The sequence below is a fragment of the Podarcis cretensis genome (genome assembly GCF_951804945.1).
Source record: "Podarcis cretensis genome assembly, chromosome: 2".
In the NCBI taxonomy this organism is placed as follows: Eukaryota; Metazoa; Chordata; class Lepidosauria; order Squamata; family Lacertidae; genus Podarcis; species Podarcis cretensis.
In genome coordinates this window covers 12,752,059-12,766,321 of record NC_137171.1, presented here as the reverse complement: position 1 = coordinate 12,766,321, position 14,263 = coordinate 12,752,059, and the positions used below count along the sequence as shown (strand labels likewise).

The following is a 14,263-nucleotide window of genomic DNA, read 5'->3' as shown; positions in this document are numbered from 1 at the left end:
CATATCTTCCCAAAATAACTCCCTTATTTCAGCATCTCTATAGTAAACTAGACACATCCACTCTTGCTAGATTGTTGGAGATGGGATGTTTTGCATACCATCCGCCTTGCAGCCAGTTTTCCAGTTGGGCTAAAGTGCACCCTGGCTAACTAGAACAACAAGATTTTCTTCAATTACTGTTGCTTAAAGGAGCAGCTCATCTTTCACAGGTATATTTCCACATACAAGGTTAGTGCCTTCAGCTAATCAGTCATGCGCTGTGTGCCCTGGACAACATAAACGTCAGTGCATGCCATTTGTCAACACATGCATGGAACATCTATTCCAAGGATCACTGTTAAGAAACCTTAGAAGGTAATGAGTGAGGCCTGGTGAGCCATGTACTACACTCCCAGTGAAATGTTAAGAAAATCTGAATCATTTTCAGAATTTGTCAGAAAATCTCATGCTCAGATATCTGGCCAAGGAGGATCTTCTCCTTTCATGGAAACCAGGTTTATAGGACAGTACTTTCCAAATTTCTGATATCTGAGGGATGCCTTTTATGGATTAAAATTTAAGGCACCCCTCCCTCTCTTAAACCCCAAAAGGTTGGAAGAAGGCAGACACGGAGCAAAGACTCTGAAAGAGATACAGTGGAAGTTTTCCTCTGATGGCAGGCCATTTTTCATTGAGTGCAACTGGACAATTCATTCTCTACCAAAGCAGTCAAGCAGGAGAATGATCTGCCTTCGGAGGAGGCTGATTAGAAGGAGCTAGGATGGGAAATTCACAGCACAATGATGTCACGCCATGCATTGTGTTATGCTCGATGTTACGAGGAAGAGAGCAGAAAGAGACATGGAGCGGCTGCTGCTCTGTATCTCTTGGAACATCTAGTTCTGGCCCATTAAATGTGGCACAATAGTTGAGGTAAGTTGCCAAGGAAGCTGGAGTTTCCATGACTTCAGACCAGCAGCGCTTGATCTTTTTCTGAAAACGTGCTGAAGGCAAATGCCAGTTGCGCTGCTTGACATAGTGGTGGCTGCAGGGACGCCAATGGCATGAATGATGCACGGGGTTAAGCCTGAAAATCCCTGCAGCATTATCTGACCTTGGAGGTGGATGGAAAAGGTCACATAGGGGAAACTTGCACTAGGCTATTTTGTTTCAAAGCAACGATAATGACATCTTGAGACCAAACCAGGATGTTAGAAATGAGATGTCTGTCGCATAACTACTTCCCCCTCTGGACATTTTCCTCTCCTGACCATGATTCAAAGAGTTTGCCGAACACCTTGCCTTTCACCCTTTCTGTGAAGGCCTTCATAAAGAAATGTTAGAAGTGCATGTCTTGTTAGGGAACACTGAGTAACTGCATTTTAAACCTGAAACAACAAAGTTCTCAACTGCTTCACAAACACTGACTGATCAAAATAGAATATAGTCCACTTGGTCCTTCATGGCAAATCCCTCGAGATGTTTTGCAAAACTAAATTTGGGGAAGCCATTTGGTATTGGCCTTTCAGTGGTTTCTCTTCTATTGGGAAATATAGTCTTCAACACTTTAGAGTGCATTTCCTTCCCAGTGTCCTCTGTGACACCTCTTGAAGTTTGTTCATATTGGATTGTTTGTTATATTGGTTGTTTCTATGATGAAATTTTAAATACTGATAAGAATTGTAGAAACTTGACTAGATAATACCTTTGCAATGTACTGAATATGAAATACTGGGTGTCTTTTCTTAATTCTATATATAGCATTGCTGATTTGTCTATTCATATCAGTCGGGGTGTGTGTGTGTTTCTTAACGGGGTCCTGGGACATTTCCAGATGGGCTGTCGGCCCACAGAAAAATTTATGGTTGTCCTGCACTATGTGGTGTGATTATCTCATGCAGGATAACAACCAAATGCTGACAATGTCATATAGCCACCCTGCTAACATATAGCAATGCTGCTATGAGTGCTCAGTAAGCCAGTCTGGAAGCTCCCTTACTCAATTTAATTTTCTCAGGAGTTCTTGATGTAAGGTTGCTTGGTAAAAATGTAATGAGAGAGGTGTAGCATTGGGGGGAGTTTCTCTTTTTCTCCTGAACCTAAATAAGAGTGAGGACTTTCCTTCACACTGTGCTAACTCTCAAGACATGTGCAGTTGGTGTCTTGGTGCAGTCAGCAAGCCTGCAGCTCCTGCCAGTGGAGAAGCAGAAGAGTCAGGTCTCTTGCTTGCCTGGACGGAAGCAGACGCACCTCTTCTGCCCAGCCTTGCACTTGCAGGGCTGCTCCAGCTGAATGTTGCACAACAAGTGGCACCTGAAGGTGGTGCTGCCTGTGTTCTGGGTGTGCAAGAAGACAATCGGCTTGTTGGCAGTGATGTGGAAGTTCACATGGCGCAGCAAGTCGGCTTCCAAGAAGTTCAGGTGTGGCATGAAGCGCTGTGAGCTGTCGTCCTCTGCCTGGTAAGGGTCTCTTCCCAAGCTTGGCACACCAACAGGGTGCACAGGGCGGCCTCAGCCAGGCATTGCTGCAGCTGGCACTCATTGCCCAGGCACATGTCCTGCAGCACCAGACGCCTGAAAGGCAACAGTAGCACCAGCTCCCCAGTGCCAACACTCCTCCATGGCTGGGGCGGGCACATTGCCCCTGCCCAGTGGCCCCAGTCACCACCCCACCAGTGTCATTGCTGTTGTCCTCCTCGCAACTGCCACCTCCATGACAGTGTGCATTGAAGAAGGACTCCCTCCACCTTCCTCTGCCCTGGAGCTATAATTTTGGCTCTTTCTTGCATCATTAGAGTTTGTTATTCCGTCTTTGATTTATCCTTCCCTTCCCCAAGGTTCAGAGTCCTCTTTCTAAGCAGGTGTGGGTTCTCTTCCAATTTGGCAGTGGGAAGATGCCAGACATCTTGCTTAGTGCATGAGAGATTCAAGCAAAATATAGTTGACCGTTGAGCAACTTTAATGAACTTCCTGATTGGCAAAGTAGAGAGTGTTTAAGGTCTATCTGGTGGGTGGGGAGAAGAGGGTGTGACTTTAAGTAAGACCTTTCAAGTTAGGAGCAGGTGCAACCAAATGGTTGATTGGAGAGGACTCCGATTCCTGGAAAATAAGGCGACACAGATTCCTAGAAAATAAGGTAACTTCTGGCCAAAGACAGGACCAGTAGATGTGCAGCAGAGACACTTCTATTTATGGGTTATTCTAATGAGAAGCATGGGTTCCTGTTCTGAGGCATGCTGCACTAGATAGTTGTATGTTTTAGGAAACAGTTTTACTTCATAAGAAAAACTTGCCCTCTTGGTGGCAGAGATTTGTTTTTGTATTCCCAGTCCTTTAGGGCAGATTTTCAAGACAATCTTAAATCTCAAAGTAATTTTTTATTTATTTAGATTTCATTAGTTTTGACATATTCTGTTTTGGTTTAGGTTCAGTTGGGGTTTGGGGTTGTTGTTTTTTTGCTTTTGGGCAGCGATTATTGTAACTACCAGGGCTATTAGCTATTATGAGCTGATTCACATTTATACAATATGAAAAGTATGCTAACAATAAGTAGAACAGCAAAACATGGAGCAAAAATGCATATTTCTAAATATGCAGCAAACATAAGCTAGACAGTTGTGGCCACTTTCATCTCCCTGGTGCATGGCTACTGTATTACTACAAACATGCATTTCTGCTTTATACTTTACAACGTATGCTGCTCCAAACCCTGGGCTTGTGTGTAGCACCCCCGCAATGTAAAGTGTGATTCAGCTCTTAACAGGTCAAGATTAAAATAAGGAACTTCCACATTCAATTGCCCTTGCTCCTGCTGTTAGTATTAGAGACAGGCAGCATTCCTTTACTGCAGCTATAGCTTAACCGAGCTAATTCACAAGTCTTTTATTAAGGATAAATCACTGAATTATTCACAGATGTTCCCATCCTCCCCACCATCCTAAACTGTGTCATGGGCTACATTATGTTTCCCCGTTAACAGATGGTGGTGACTAAAATTAATTAGTGGCCCATTTAGAGGAGACTGAGTTAATCTGCGCTTGCTTGTCCACATGCATCATGTTCTAATTGCTGAATGGTTACCAGTCTAGTACAGAGCTAGAAGAGGTTGGCATACATGTAGTCACAGGGCATTCCACTTAAAAGGGTGAGGAGTAGAAGCCCTTTGGTGATTGTCAGTTGTGTTTACATAGGGGTTGCTACATGTACACCAGTGCTGCTACAGTGAGCTCTGAAAAGTGTGTTTGGAGATGCCTATCTGCAAAAAGGGACGCGGGTGGCGCTGTGGGTAAAACCTCAGCGCCTAGGGCTTGCCGATCGCATGGTCAGCGGTTCGAATCCCCGCGGCGGGGTGAGCTCCCGTCTTTCGGTCCCAGCTCCTGCCCACCTAGCAGTTCGAAAGCACTCCTAAGTGCAAGTAGATAAATAGGTACCGCTTTATAGCGGGAAGGTAAATGGCGTTTCCGTGTGCTGCGCTGGTGCTGGCTCGCCAGAGCAGCTTCGTCACGCTGGCCACGTGACCCGGAAGTGTCTCCGGACAGCGCTGGCCCCCGGCCTCTTAAGTGAGATGGACGCACAACTCTAGAGTCGGGCACGACTGGCCCATACGGGCAGGGGTACCTTTACCTTTATTTGCAAAAAAGTACTTTAGTATGAGCCAGGGGATCATGGCCAGTGGTGGGTCTCCAGCATAAGCACCTTGTGCTTGACATAACACCTGCCTTTGACCTTTCACTGTTTTCACACAAGGAGATACAGTAAACAAACAATAAGACTCATCTCTCTTGTAAAGGGTGAACTGGCCCTGAATTTGCAGTCTGACTTGTCACACTTATGGGATATTGGAGCAGTGATGAGTGGAATGTCTTAGGGTATTGATCTTTTTCAGCAATCCCTTGGAAGTATAGCAAGCTGCTTCTCATTTTCCTCATTAGTAACTCATGTGTCGCTCAAAAGCTAGTATACTGTTCACTTTACCAAAATATCTTGTGATGGAATATCTCACTACCGATCTCATAACACTGTGGATCAGTGAGATGGGCTGTTTATGTCCTGCATCTGCCTACTGGCTTATGCCATGTTAAGCATACCAAGCTCACTCTTGTAAGTACAGTATTTCATCATTTTCTTACGTAACTGCATGAAGAGTACATTCTATGGAAGGCAGAGGAGTCCCTTCAAAGATTCTTCCCCCACTCCTTAAAAGACAGACCAAGAAAAATCTGCAAAGGCAAAATGCATTTAACACCTAGCTAGTTTTTAAACCAGTCCACCCAGTCTAGTCAGCCTTTTTAAATGTTATACCCAATTACATTTATTTACATAAACAGAAATGTGCAACTAGGGGAAAGGTAGAGATGTCAAATGCTTCCTAACGACAGCAACAGCAGCAACAGCAGTGAAGGACATTTGCTTTCAATTGCCTTGTATAAGGAGAGAGACTTACTTTTCTCCATGACTTCATAAAACAGGGAAGAAAAGGAGATTGCCATTCTTCCAAGGTTACACGGTGGCCTTGTTTGTACGTCACACTAAACTATGGTTTTGTCTGAACACATAGGCACACTAAACTATGGTTTTGTCTGAACACATAGAGAGGAGATTATGGCCGTTTTGCTCGTCCCTGGTCATCTTGTTGCTGTGTCAAGCTGAGACATAGTTTGCCTTCATGTGTCATTTGAGCCTTTCCTCGTGGTTTAGCTTCCCCAGAAAAACCACGAGCCATAAACCAAATGGCAAACCTTGGTTATAGTTCATGGTTAGTCTGGAGAGAGGGAAACCACAAGCCAGATTCAGATAACACAGTAAGCCAAACTATAACTTAGCTCAGGGCAGCGCAGCAACAAAACACTCAGGGAGGAGGTAGCAAAGAAGCTACAATCCAGGAGCTAACGTATTTGGGCTACACCAGTATGGGAAAGCTCCTGATTCCTGCTTCAGTGATACTGCCTCTTGTCATTCTCTGAATTTCTTTGTCCAGTAGACCATTGAGATAATATCCAAGCTGTTTCCTTTATCAGGGTCTCACGAGTCTTTTAAGTAAAGAAAAACACTAGGCAGTTCTTGCTTCACTTCTGAGTCTATATGTGTCACCTTTGCAGACTGTTGTGTATCTATGCTCCTACCACATTCTTTGTCAACTTCATGTATCTGTTGACGATTATTGCCAATGGAAACTCATGGAGCAAACCCGTTAGTCTTTTCTGGAAATTCTTTCATTTTGCTGCTTTGGGCTATTTTCCCTCAGATTTATAAAGTAATCAGAAATGCTTGAAAATTGTCAAATGCTACATCTTTGTTTTTGAGTTGAATTCTGGGTTTGTTTGTTTGTTTGTTTGTTTCTTCTATTCAGTTCCTAAATAGTTCTCCAACTTTAGATGGCTCTATTTGAGCCGTTCAGACTGTGGTTAATGTTTTCCTGTTTATGGTACAAGTTACATCCGTTGGACAAGAAACTGTGTTTTTCTGTTTGTGTTCCTTAAAATATTAAGTTCTTTTTAGAAAGAAAACCATGAAGATGTGCAGATGGTTACTGTTTTCAAAGTATAGTAACAGGGCAGATTTTTAAATAAAATAACCAGATTTCTTAGAAACAGAACAGTAGCTATGTAGGGGATGTTTATTCCATGCCTGGTAAATACTTTTACGTTGCCCATTTAGCTCGTTTTGTATGCAGGTCTGCCACACTGTTTGTTTTCTGAATGGTAACCATGCAAAACTGATGTATTTTCCTAAAAGCAAGCAAGCAAAGATTATATATTTTGTGTGGCTTTTTCTCCCACAGGAGGAGCATGAAAAGGAAAGCAATGTTCACATGTCCTTTCAATGGCGATTGTAAAATCACCAAAGATAACCGGCGACACTGTCAAGCCTGCCGGCTGAAGCGCTGCGTTGACATAGGCATGATGAAAGAGTGTGAGTAAACATGTAGCACAATAGAAACATTGCAATAATCCAAGAGTGTGAAAATCCAGATCACTTCCTCAAGTCACTTTGATTCACTTAAATACATTTTGAAAATTCCATCCTCCATGTTTGATTCACTTTTTTAAAGGAGGAGGCGAAAGTTGGTTCCTTTACCTAGATTTCCCCAATAGTCGTATTTTGTCAATATGTGGGTGTTCCCCTGCCTTAAAAATAATAATTTAGATACCTAAACTCTTCTTAATACAAAAGTTAAAGCATGTGTCTACCTAGGCGAAAGAGGTGTGTGTGTTTGTAGTAGATCTAACCTGAAAGGTATTTGTGTCCCTTCACCTTTTCAGTGTCTGGCTAAGAAGATTATTAGGTAAGAGGGTAAGAGAGAGGATCAGCAGTCTTGTCAAGATGGAAGCGTAGTAAATCATTGATAGGCTGTTTAGAATTTAGAATTGTTTTAGGCCATTTGCTAGCAAACTAACAAAACTTGAAACAAGAAAACATTTATTGCCTACACTTCTATGAGTTCCCATTAAGTCTGGGGCATGGAGAGGTGGGGACAAAGTAATTGGTGGCAGGTCTACCACTGGGTATAGATCAACAGAGTCTCTGTGCTGCTGTAACCAAACTTGTTCACTCACCTGGAAACTTTTATAGGGATTGGGGAGTATCACATTAAGAACGCTAGCATAATTCCCATGTAGTCTTTTTCTAGGTCCTTCCTGCAGCCTAATCTTCACTGGTGGTGCCTAGTCTTAAAATCCATTGTCTGACATCCTGGTGTGGGCTAGGTTCCTGGCAGATGGCATTACTGTGTTAAAGAAACTGGCAAGAAATTATCAGTGTCTAATATAACAATGGGGAACCTTGGATGCTTCAGATGTTGCTGGGCTATAATTCATATCATCGCTGGCCATTGGCCATGCTTGCCGGGACTGATGGGAGTTGTAGCTCAGCAACATTTGGAGAGCCAAAGGCTCCCTACATCAGCTCTACTATGTAGATCAGGGGTAGGCAATGTAGTATGCTATACAAGTTTTTGACTACCACTCACTCTTTGAGATTGGTTTGAGTTGTAGTAGGGTTGCCATACGTCTGGAATTTCCTGGACATAGCTGGGATTCGGTTGTCAAAAACATCCATAGTTGTAGCCTATAACATCAGAATGACACCATGTTGGCTACCCCTGATGGAGATTCTTGGTCCTTCTTGTGCTTGCTGGGCTTAGAACTGGCAATATCCTTGATTTGATTTGTATTCTGTATTGTATTCAATGTTTGTTATGCTCAGAATAGATCCGCTGGAATTAATTAGCATGACTAATTTAGGCCTATTAATTTCAATGAGTTTCCTCTGATTTTAATTTAGCAGGAGACAAAGCGTGTTCTCCTTCATGGAGAGCACGTGTTGCGGTGGGGGCTGCCAGGACACTCCAAAGTTGGGGGACGGGCTAATTGATCGTTGGCCACTGATGCGATTGGGGCTTCCCTTGTTGTTGGGAAGAAGTTAATGTTGCCATTTATTGATTGACAGCCAGAAATAGTAAAACTCCTTGCACGAGGCTAGGGCTTCCTCTTTTCGCCCGTGCATTGGATTGCCCGTCCCTCCCTCCCTAGAATAGGGTTGTTTGCTTTGACCTTGCTATGCCTGTCATGGGGTTGTCTGCTTTGGAGCGGGGGCCTGGTAGGAATTTTGTCCATCTGGCTGATTGGCTGGGGTCATTTGGTTTTTGCCTACTGCGTAGCAAATCGTCACAACTTGTAAGGTTCGCGGTTAGGCATTGGTTTATGGTTTGGTTGGTTGAAGGGCATGGATTGGCTGTCCCTGCCCCTCTAATGCTGCTGCTGCAAGGGATTCCGTTAAAGGAATTGGGAGCTAACTATTGCTTGTCCACTCTGTCAAGGGGGCTCGGGCCATAGCAATGAGCTCCTGGTTGCATTTGGGGTGAGGGCAGGTTCCCTGCTCCGCGTAACCCCCAAGTCTATTCCCCCATTCTGACTTTCGCATCGTGCGGAATGTCAGTCTGTCCCCCATGGTGGGGGCAGATAGTCGCAACCAATGCCTACGCAACCACTCACAAATTTGTATTTTAATAAAGTTGTGGCCAAAATTATGCCAAAAATCTTAAACCAAAATTTCTGTGTGATGTGTGAGTTATTGGGGTGGACCTGGGGACCTCGACACGCAACATTCTGTTTCCTTTCACCTTTGTAAGCAGCCAAATCTTCTTTACTCAGCAGTCATTTGAAACTGTAACACCAATATTTATTTTGGAAATCAACTCCCTAGCACATAATTATTAGTTAACTAACTGCAGAAACTAGTGATTGGAAGGAGTCCATGTAATCTTGCCCAGTTTGTGTTCACTGTGGTCAGATTAATGTAGCATTTCTTCCTTCTCTTCCAGAGAAAGTGCCCTCTTTACTTTGCTGGCAGTCAAAGTAGATGTGCTGTTGTTTTACCAGAGCAATATAATGTGTGAAAGTATAATTTTTTAAATGGTATTTTGAGTTGTTAGTTGCTGTGATAATAGAAGCACTTCCTTTCCTTATGACTCAGACTGCTGCTTTACTGGAATTGTTCCCCTTCTGAGGAAGCATAACTCATCCAGGGCTGTTCCATTCTCCTCTTTCTAACTTAGGAGGCATGTAAAGTTTATAGCAGCAATTCTGTGTTAGTTTTTTTTTTTTTAAAGTTTCTAGGAGGTGTGGACTATTAGTGCACACTTGCCACAGACACGCAAATATTCACACACATTCAGGCACTGTTTCTTGTGTGTGTGTGTGTGTGTGTGTGCATGCATACACGAGCCCACACAGATATTCATACATCCCCTACTCTCTTAGCAAACACTCAAGCTGACACACGTACTTATTTAGATACGCACTCCCACCTTGTGCTTTTCCCCCTGGGGGGACGCAGAGGTATGCATACGCCTAAACATTTTGTGAATCTATATTTGGCCTCATTGAGGGGCAGTATTTCAATATGAGTAGGAAAATGAGAGTACCCACCCACTACTCTGCCATTCAGCAGAGCACACAGAAGAGGCACAAGGGATTTTCTTTCCCATCAAAACACTGTAATGGAGTTGGAAGGGACCCCAAGGGTCATTTAGTCCAACCCCCTTCAATGCAGGAATCTCAGTTAAAGCATCTGAGACATATGGCCATCCAAACTCTGCTTAAAAACCTCCTGTGAAAGAGAGTCCAGAGCCTCTTGAGGGAGTCCATTCCACAGCCGAACATCTCTTAGTAACAGAAAGTTTTCCTGATGTTTAGTTGGAATCTCCTTTCTTGTAACTTGAATCCATTGGTTTGAGTCCTGCGCTCCAGGGCAGGAAAAAATGAGCTTGCTCCATCTTCCATGTGACAGCCCTTGAGATATTTGAAGATGGCTATCATATCTCTTCTCAGTCTCCTCTTTTCCAGGTTAAGCATACCCAGCTCTTCCTACTGTTCCTCATATGGCTTGGTTTCAAGACCCTTGACCCATCTTGGTTGCCCTCTTCTGCACATGTTGCTGCTTGTCAATATCCTTCTTAAATTGTGGCGCCCAGTTAGATGACTGTACTTAGAGTACTGCAACTTGTTATACTTGGGACTGCCTCTGAGGACAGTTCAGAAACTTCAGCTTGTGCAGAATTCAGTGGCCAGGTTGCTCACCAGGACAAGACAGTTTGAGTATATAAGACCAATCCTGGCTTGACTGCACTGGCTGCCAGTTAGTTTCCAGGCTCAATTCAAAGTGCAGGTTTTGACCTATAAAGCCTTAAACGGCACAAGACCGCAATATCTCAAGGACCGCCTCTCCGCGTATGAACCTACGCAGAACCTGCAATCATCTTCACGTACCTTCTTGTGAGAGGTCTAGAGGGCAACAACTCAAGAATGGGCCTTTTCTGCAGTGGCTCCCCACTTGTGGAATGCTCTGTTTAGAGAGGTGCGCCTGGCGCCTTTGTTACATATCTTTATGCGCCGGACAAAATCAGTCCTCTTCTTCCAGGCCTTTGGCTAATTTTTCGCTTCATAAGACGTACCTGACCATAAGACGCACCTAGTTTTTAGAAGGGGAATTCAAGAAAAAAAATATTCTTTAAAGGGAGTGCTGAGCAGAGCCTGTATGCATCCCAGGCTCTGCTCAGCGCTCCCTTTAAAGAACCGCATGGAGCGTGTTTGCGGCTCTTGGGGGCTTTTCCCCGAGGAGGGGGAAGGGACTGATGGGCTGCCCTCTGTCCCTTCCCCCACCTCCCGGAAAAGCCAGCAAGAGCCACACGCTCTTTAAAGAGCCGCGTGGAGTGTGTGTGCAGCTCTTGGGGGCTTTTTCCCGAGGAGGGAGAAGGGACTTACGGGCTGCCCTTCTCCCTCCTCAGGGAAAAGCCCCCAAGAGCCGCACACATACTCCACACGGCTCTTTAAAGGGAGCACTGAGCAAAGCCTCCCGCCTGCATTCGCTCCATGAGACACACATACATTTCCCCTTACTTTTTAGGAGGGAAAAAGTGTGTCTTATGGAGCAAAAAATACAGTAAACAGTCTATGACCCTTTAAACCAGGGGTAGGCAACCTAAGGCCCGTGGGCTGGATGCAACCCAATCACCTTCTCAATCCAGCCTGCGGATGGTCCGGGAATCAGCATGTTTTTACGTGAGTAGAATGTGTGCTTTTATTTAAATTGCATCTCTAGGTTATTTGTGGGGCATAGGAATTCGTTCATTCCCCCCCCCCCTTCAAAATTTAGTCCGGCCCACCACATGGTCTGAGAGACGGTGGACCCGGCCCACGGCTCAAAAAGGTTGCTGACCCCTGCTTTAAACGGTTGTGGGGCATTGTTTTCGTTGTTTATCATGCTGTATATTTTTGTGTTTCTACAGTGGTACCTCGGGTTACATATGCTTCAGGTTACATACGCTTCAGGTTACAGACTCCGCTAACCCAGAAATAGTGCTTCAGGTTAAGAACTATGCTTCAGGATAAGACCAGAAATCGTGCTCTGGCAGCGCGGCGACAGCAGGAGGCTCCATTAGCTACAGTGGTGTTTCAGGTTAAAAACGGACCTCCAGAACGAATTAAGTACTTAACCTGAGGTACCACTGTATATTGTAAGCCACCCTGTATTGTAATCAAACAAAGAATCTCAATAGCAAGAGACCGTTCTCCTGTAACAGTGTTTCCCTCTAACCCACCCACCCAAATGCTACTCAATAGACAGGTAGCATTTAAATGGAGTCAATGCCTTTGTGGAATAATTGTGCATAGCAAGCCCTGAAGAGAGCTGAGGACTTTGATTCCTGCAGACATTGCACGTTATTTGTAGTTCGTGAAAATCTTCAATGAAAATTATTTAAATAAATAAATAAATAAATAAATAAATAATTCTTTTCGTGAAATAGTTACATGATTAAGGAAACCTTAACTGACTCCAGCTAAAAATAGCCTTTCCCGGCTGTCCGCTAGTTAAATGAATGGGAACAGAATGTGCTTCAAAGAGCTGTAGGCCAAATTACTAAAAGGGTCGTGCTCTCTGTTAGGGTGCTAACTAGCTAGGTTTTTTTTTTTTTTCCTGGAAGCAGCTGTTGCAATCCATACTACATCCTGGATTTAGCATTCCACTTCTGTGAACTAAGGGTTGTATCCAACAAACTCATCCCATTAGCACAAGAGCCTTCCGTGAGTACTAACGTAGCGCTAATTCTTTCCAAGGCTGGCAGTTCTCAAAACATCCTAATTAAATAGTAAACAAGAGTGACTCTGTTAATCTGCCACTATCGTTGGCCTTGCTTGTTTTGACAACAGCCTGTCCGCTGTGAGTTTGTGCCTGGCTGCTCCCTCAGCTTCAGCTACAAAAGTTTTGGCCTTGAAGGGTTCACCTAATTACATTCCTTTGCAAAGGCACTTTGACCACCCGAATCCCACACATAGATAAACCTTATGTTGTAGCAAGGGATGGAAGAGATTTGGATTTACTGTACTAAGCTGGAACATGCAAGACTAGACAAAGGAAAAGTCTGCCAATGGGAAATATTTTGAGTCAGCAGCAGGACATAAAGTCTTTTTCAAGGACATGATAGATAAGAGTAAAAAAGTCTACTTAGGATGAAGACAGGAGCTCTTGAACAAGTTGACAGGTGCTGGACAAGTCATGCTACAGGAGGTTTACAAAAGAGGTGCAAAGAAGCTTTGCCTTAGGAGGAATGGTTGAAGGAGCTGGGTATGTTTAGCCTGGAAAAGAGGAGACTGAGAGGAGATATGATAGCCATCTTCAAATATCTCAAGGGCTGTGACATGGAAGAGGGAACAAGCTTATTTCCCCCCCTGCTCTGGACGGTAGGACTTGAACTAATAGATTCAAGTTACAAGAAAGGATATTCCTACTAAACATCAGGAAAAACTTTCTGACATTAAGAGTGGAATGGTCTCCCTCAGGAGGTTGTGGACTCTTTCACAGAAGGTCTTGCCTTGCCAAGACCTTTGATGAAGTAGGCTTGCACACTGGGAAGGTCACTTCAGTGCGGCTAACACACTGGTTTTACTTCACCCCTGGAGGCACACTCCATTGTCTTTTGAGACATGTGTATATCAAGAAGGGCAGGACCTGGGTTGAGTATGAAGTGTGTGTGTGTGTGTGTGTGTGTGTGTGTGTGTGTCACAAGTTACTTCAATTTGTCTATAATGTGAAGTAAAAACTACCTTGGATTTTCATGTTAATTTTGATCTGCATCACTAACTAATAGCATTCATATATTATGCTAATTTAACAAAAAATTGAATATATGATGCATTTTTCTGGTGATGTGTGACTGGATATGGAATCAATTTTTGACTTGTGTTTGATTTTAAGGAGAAACATAGGTGATTTTGTGTAATTCTGATGATGATGTATTTTGTTTTTTCTCATGTAAGTCTCATGTCTGAAAATTGAGATGCAGTGGGGCGGGGAGGGGAAGAATGTGAAAACACTGGAAAGTATGAAAGGAATAAATCCTATGATAGCATGATGGTGAAAGAGCTGACAGAATATATGAATATACAACTTGATGTTAATGGGAAAGAGCATAAAGGTAATAAAGCCTATGCAAAGATGGGCCTGTTTACTTAGGAATGTAGAGCAGTTAAAACCTCATATAAAACAGGCAGTAAGGTAAAGGTAAAGGGACCCCTGACCATGAGGTCCAGTCGTGGCCAACTCTGGGGTTGCAGTGCTCATCTCGCTTTGTTAGCTGAGGGAGCTGCCATACAGCTTCTGGGTCATGTGACCAGCATGACTGAGCCGCTTCTGGTGAACCAGAGCAGCACACGGAAACGCTGTTTACCTTCCCGCTGGAGTGGTACCTATTTATCTACTTGCACTTTGACATGCTTTTGAACTGC

General features: G+C 43.8%; 1 protein-coding gene across 3 annotated transcripts in view; it reads left to right on the top strand.

Annotated features, from left to right (window-relative positions):
* VDR (vitamin D receptor) overlaps window positions 1–14,263 on the top strand; it is an 84,800-nt gene that overhangs the window by 44,140 nt on the left and 26,397 nt on the right. For all 3 annotated transcript variants that reach the window (XM_079966799.1, XM_079966800.1, XM_079966801.1), the window contains one exon: window positions 6,760–6,890. In XM_079966799.1, coding sequence (XP_079822925.1) covers window positions 6,760–6,890 — 131 coding nt within the window. The remainder of the gene's footprint in view (window positions 1–6,759; window positions 6,891–14,263) is intronic.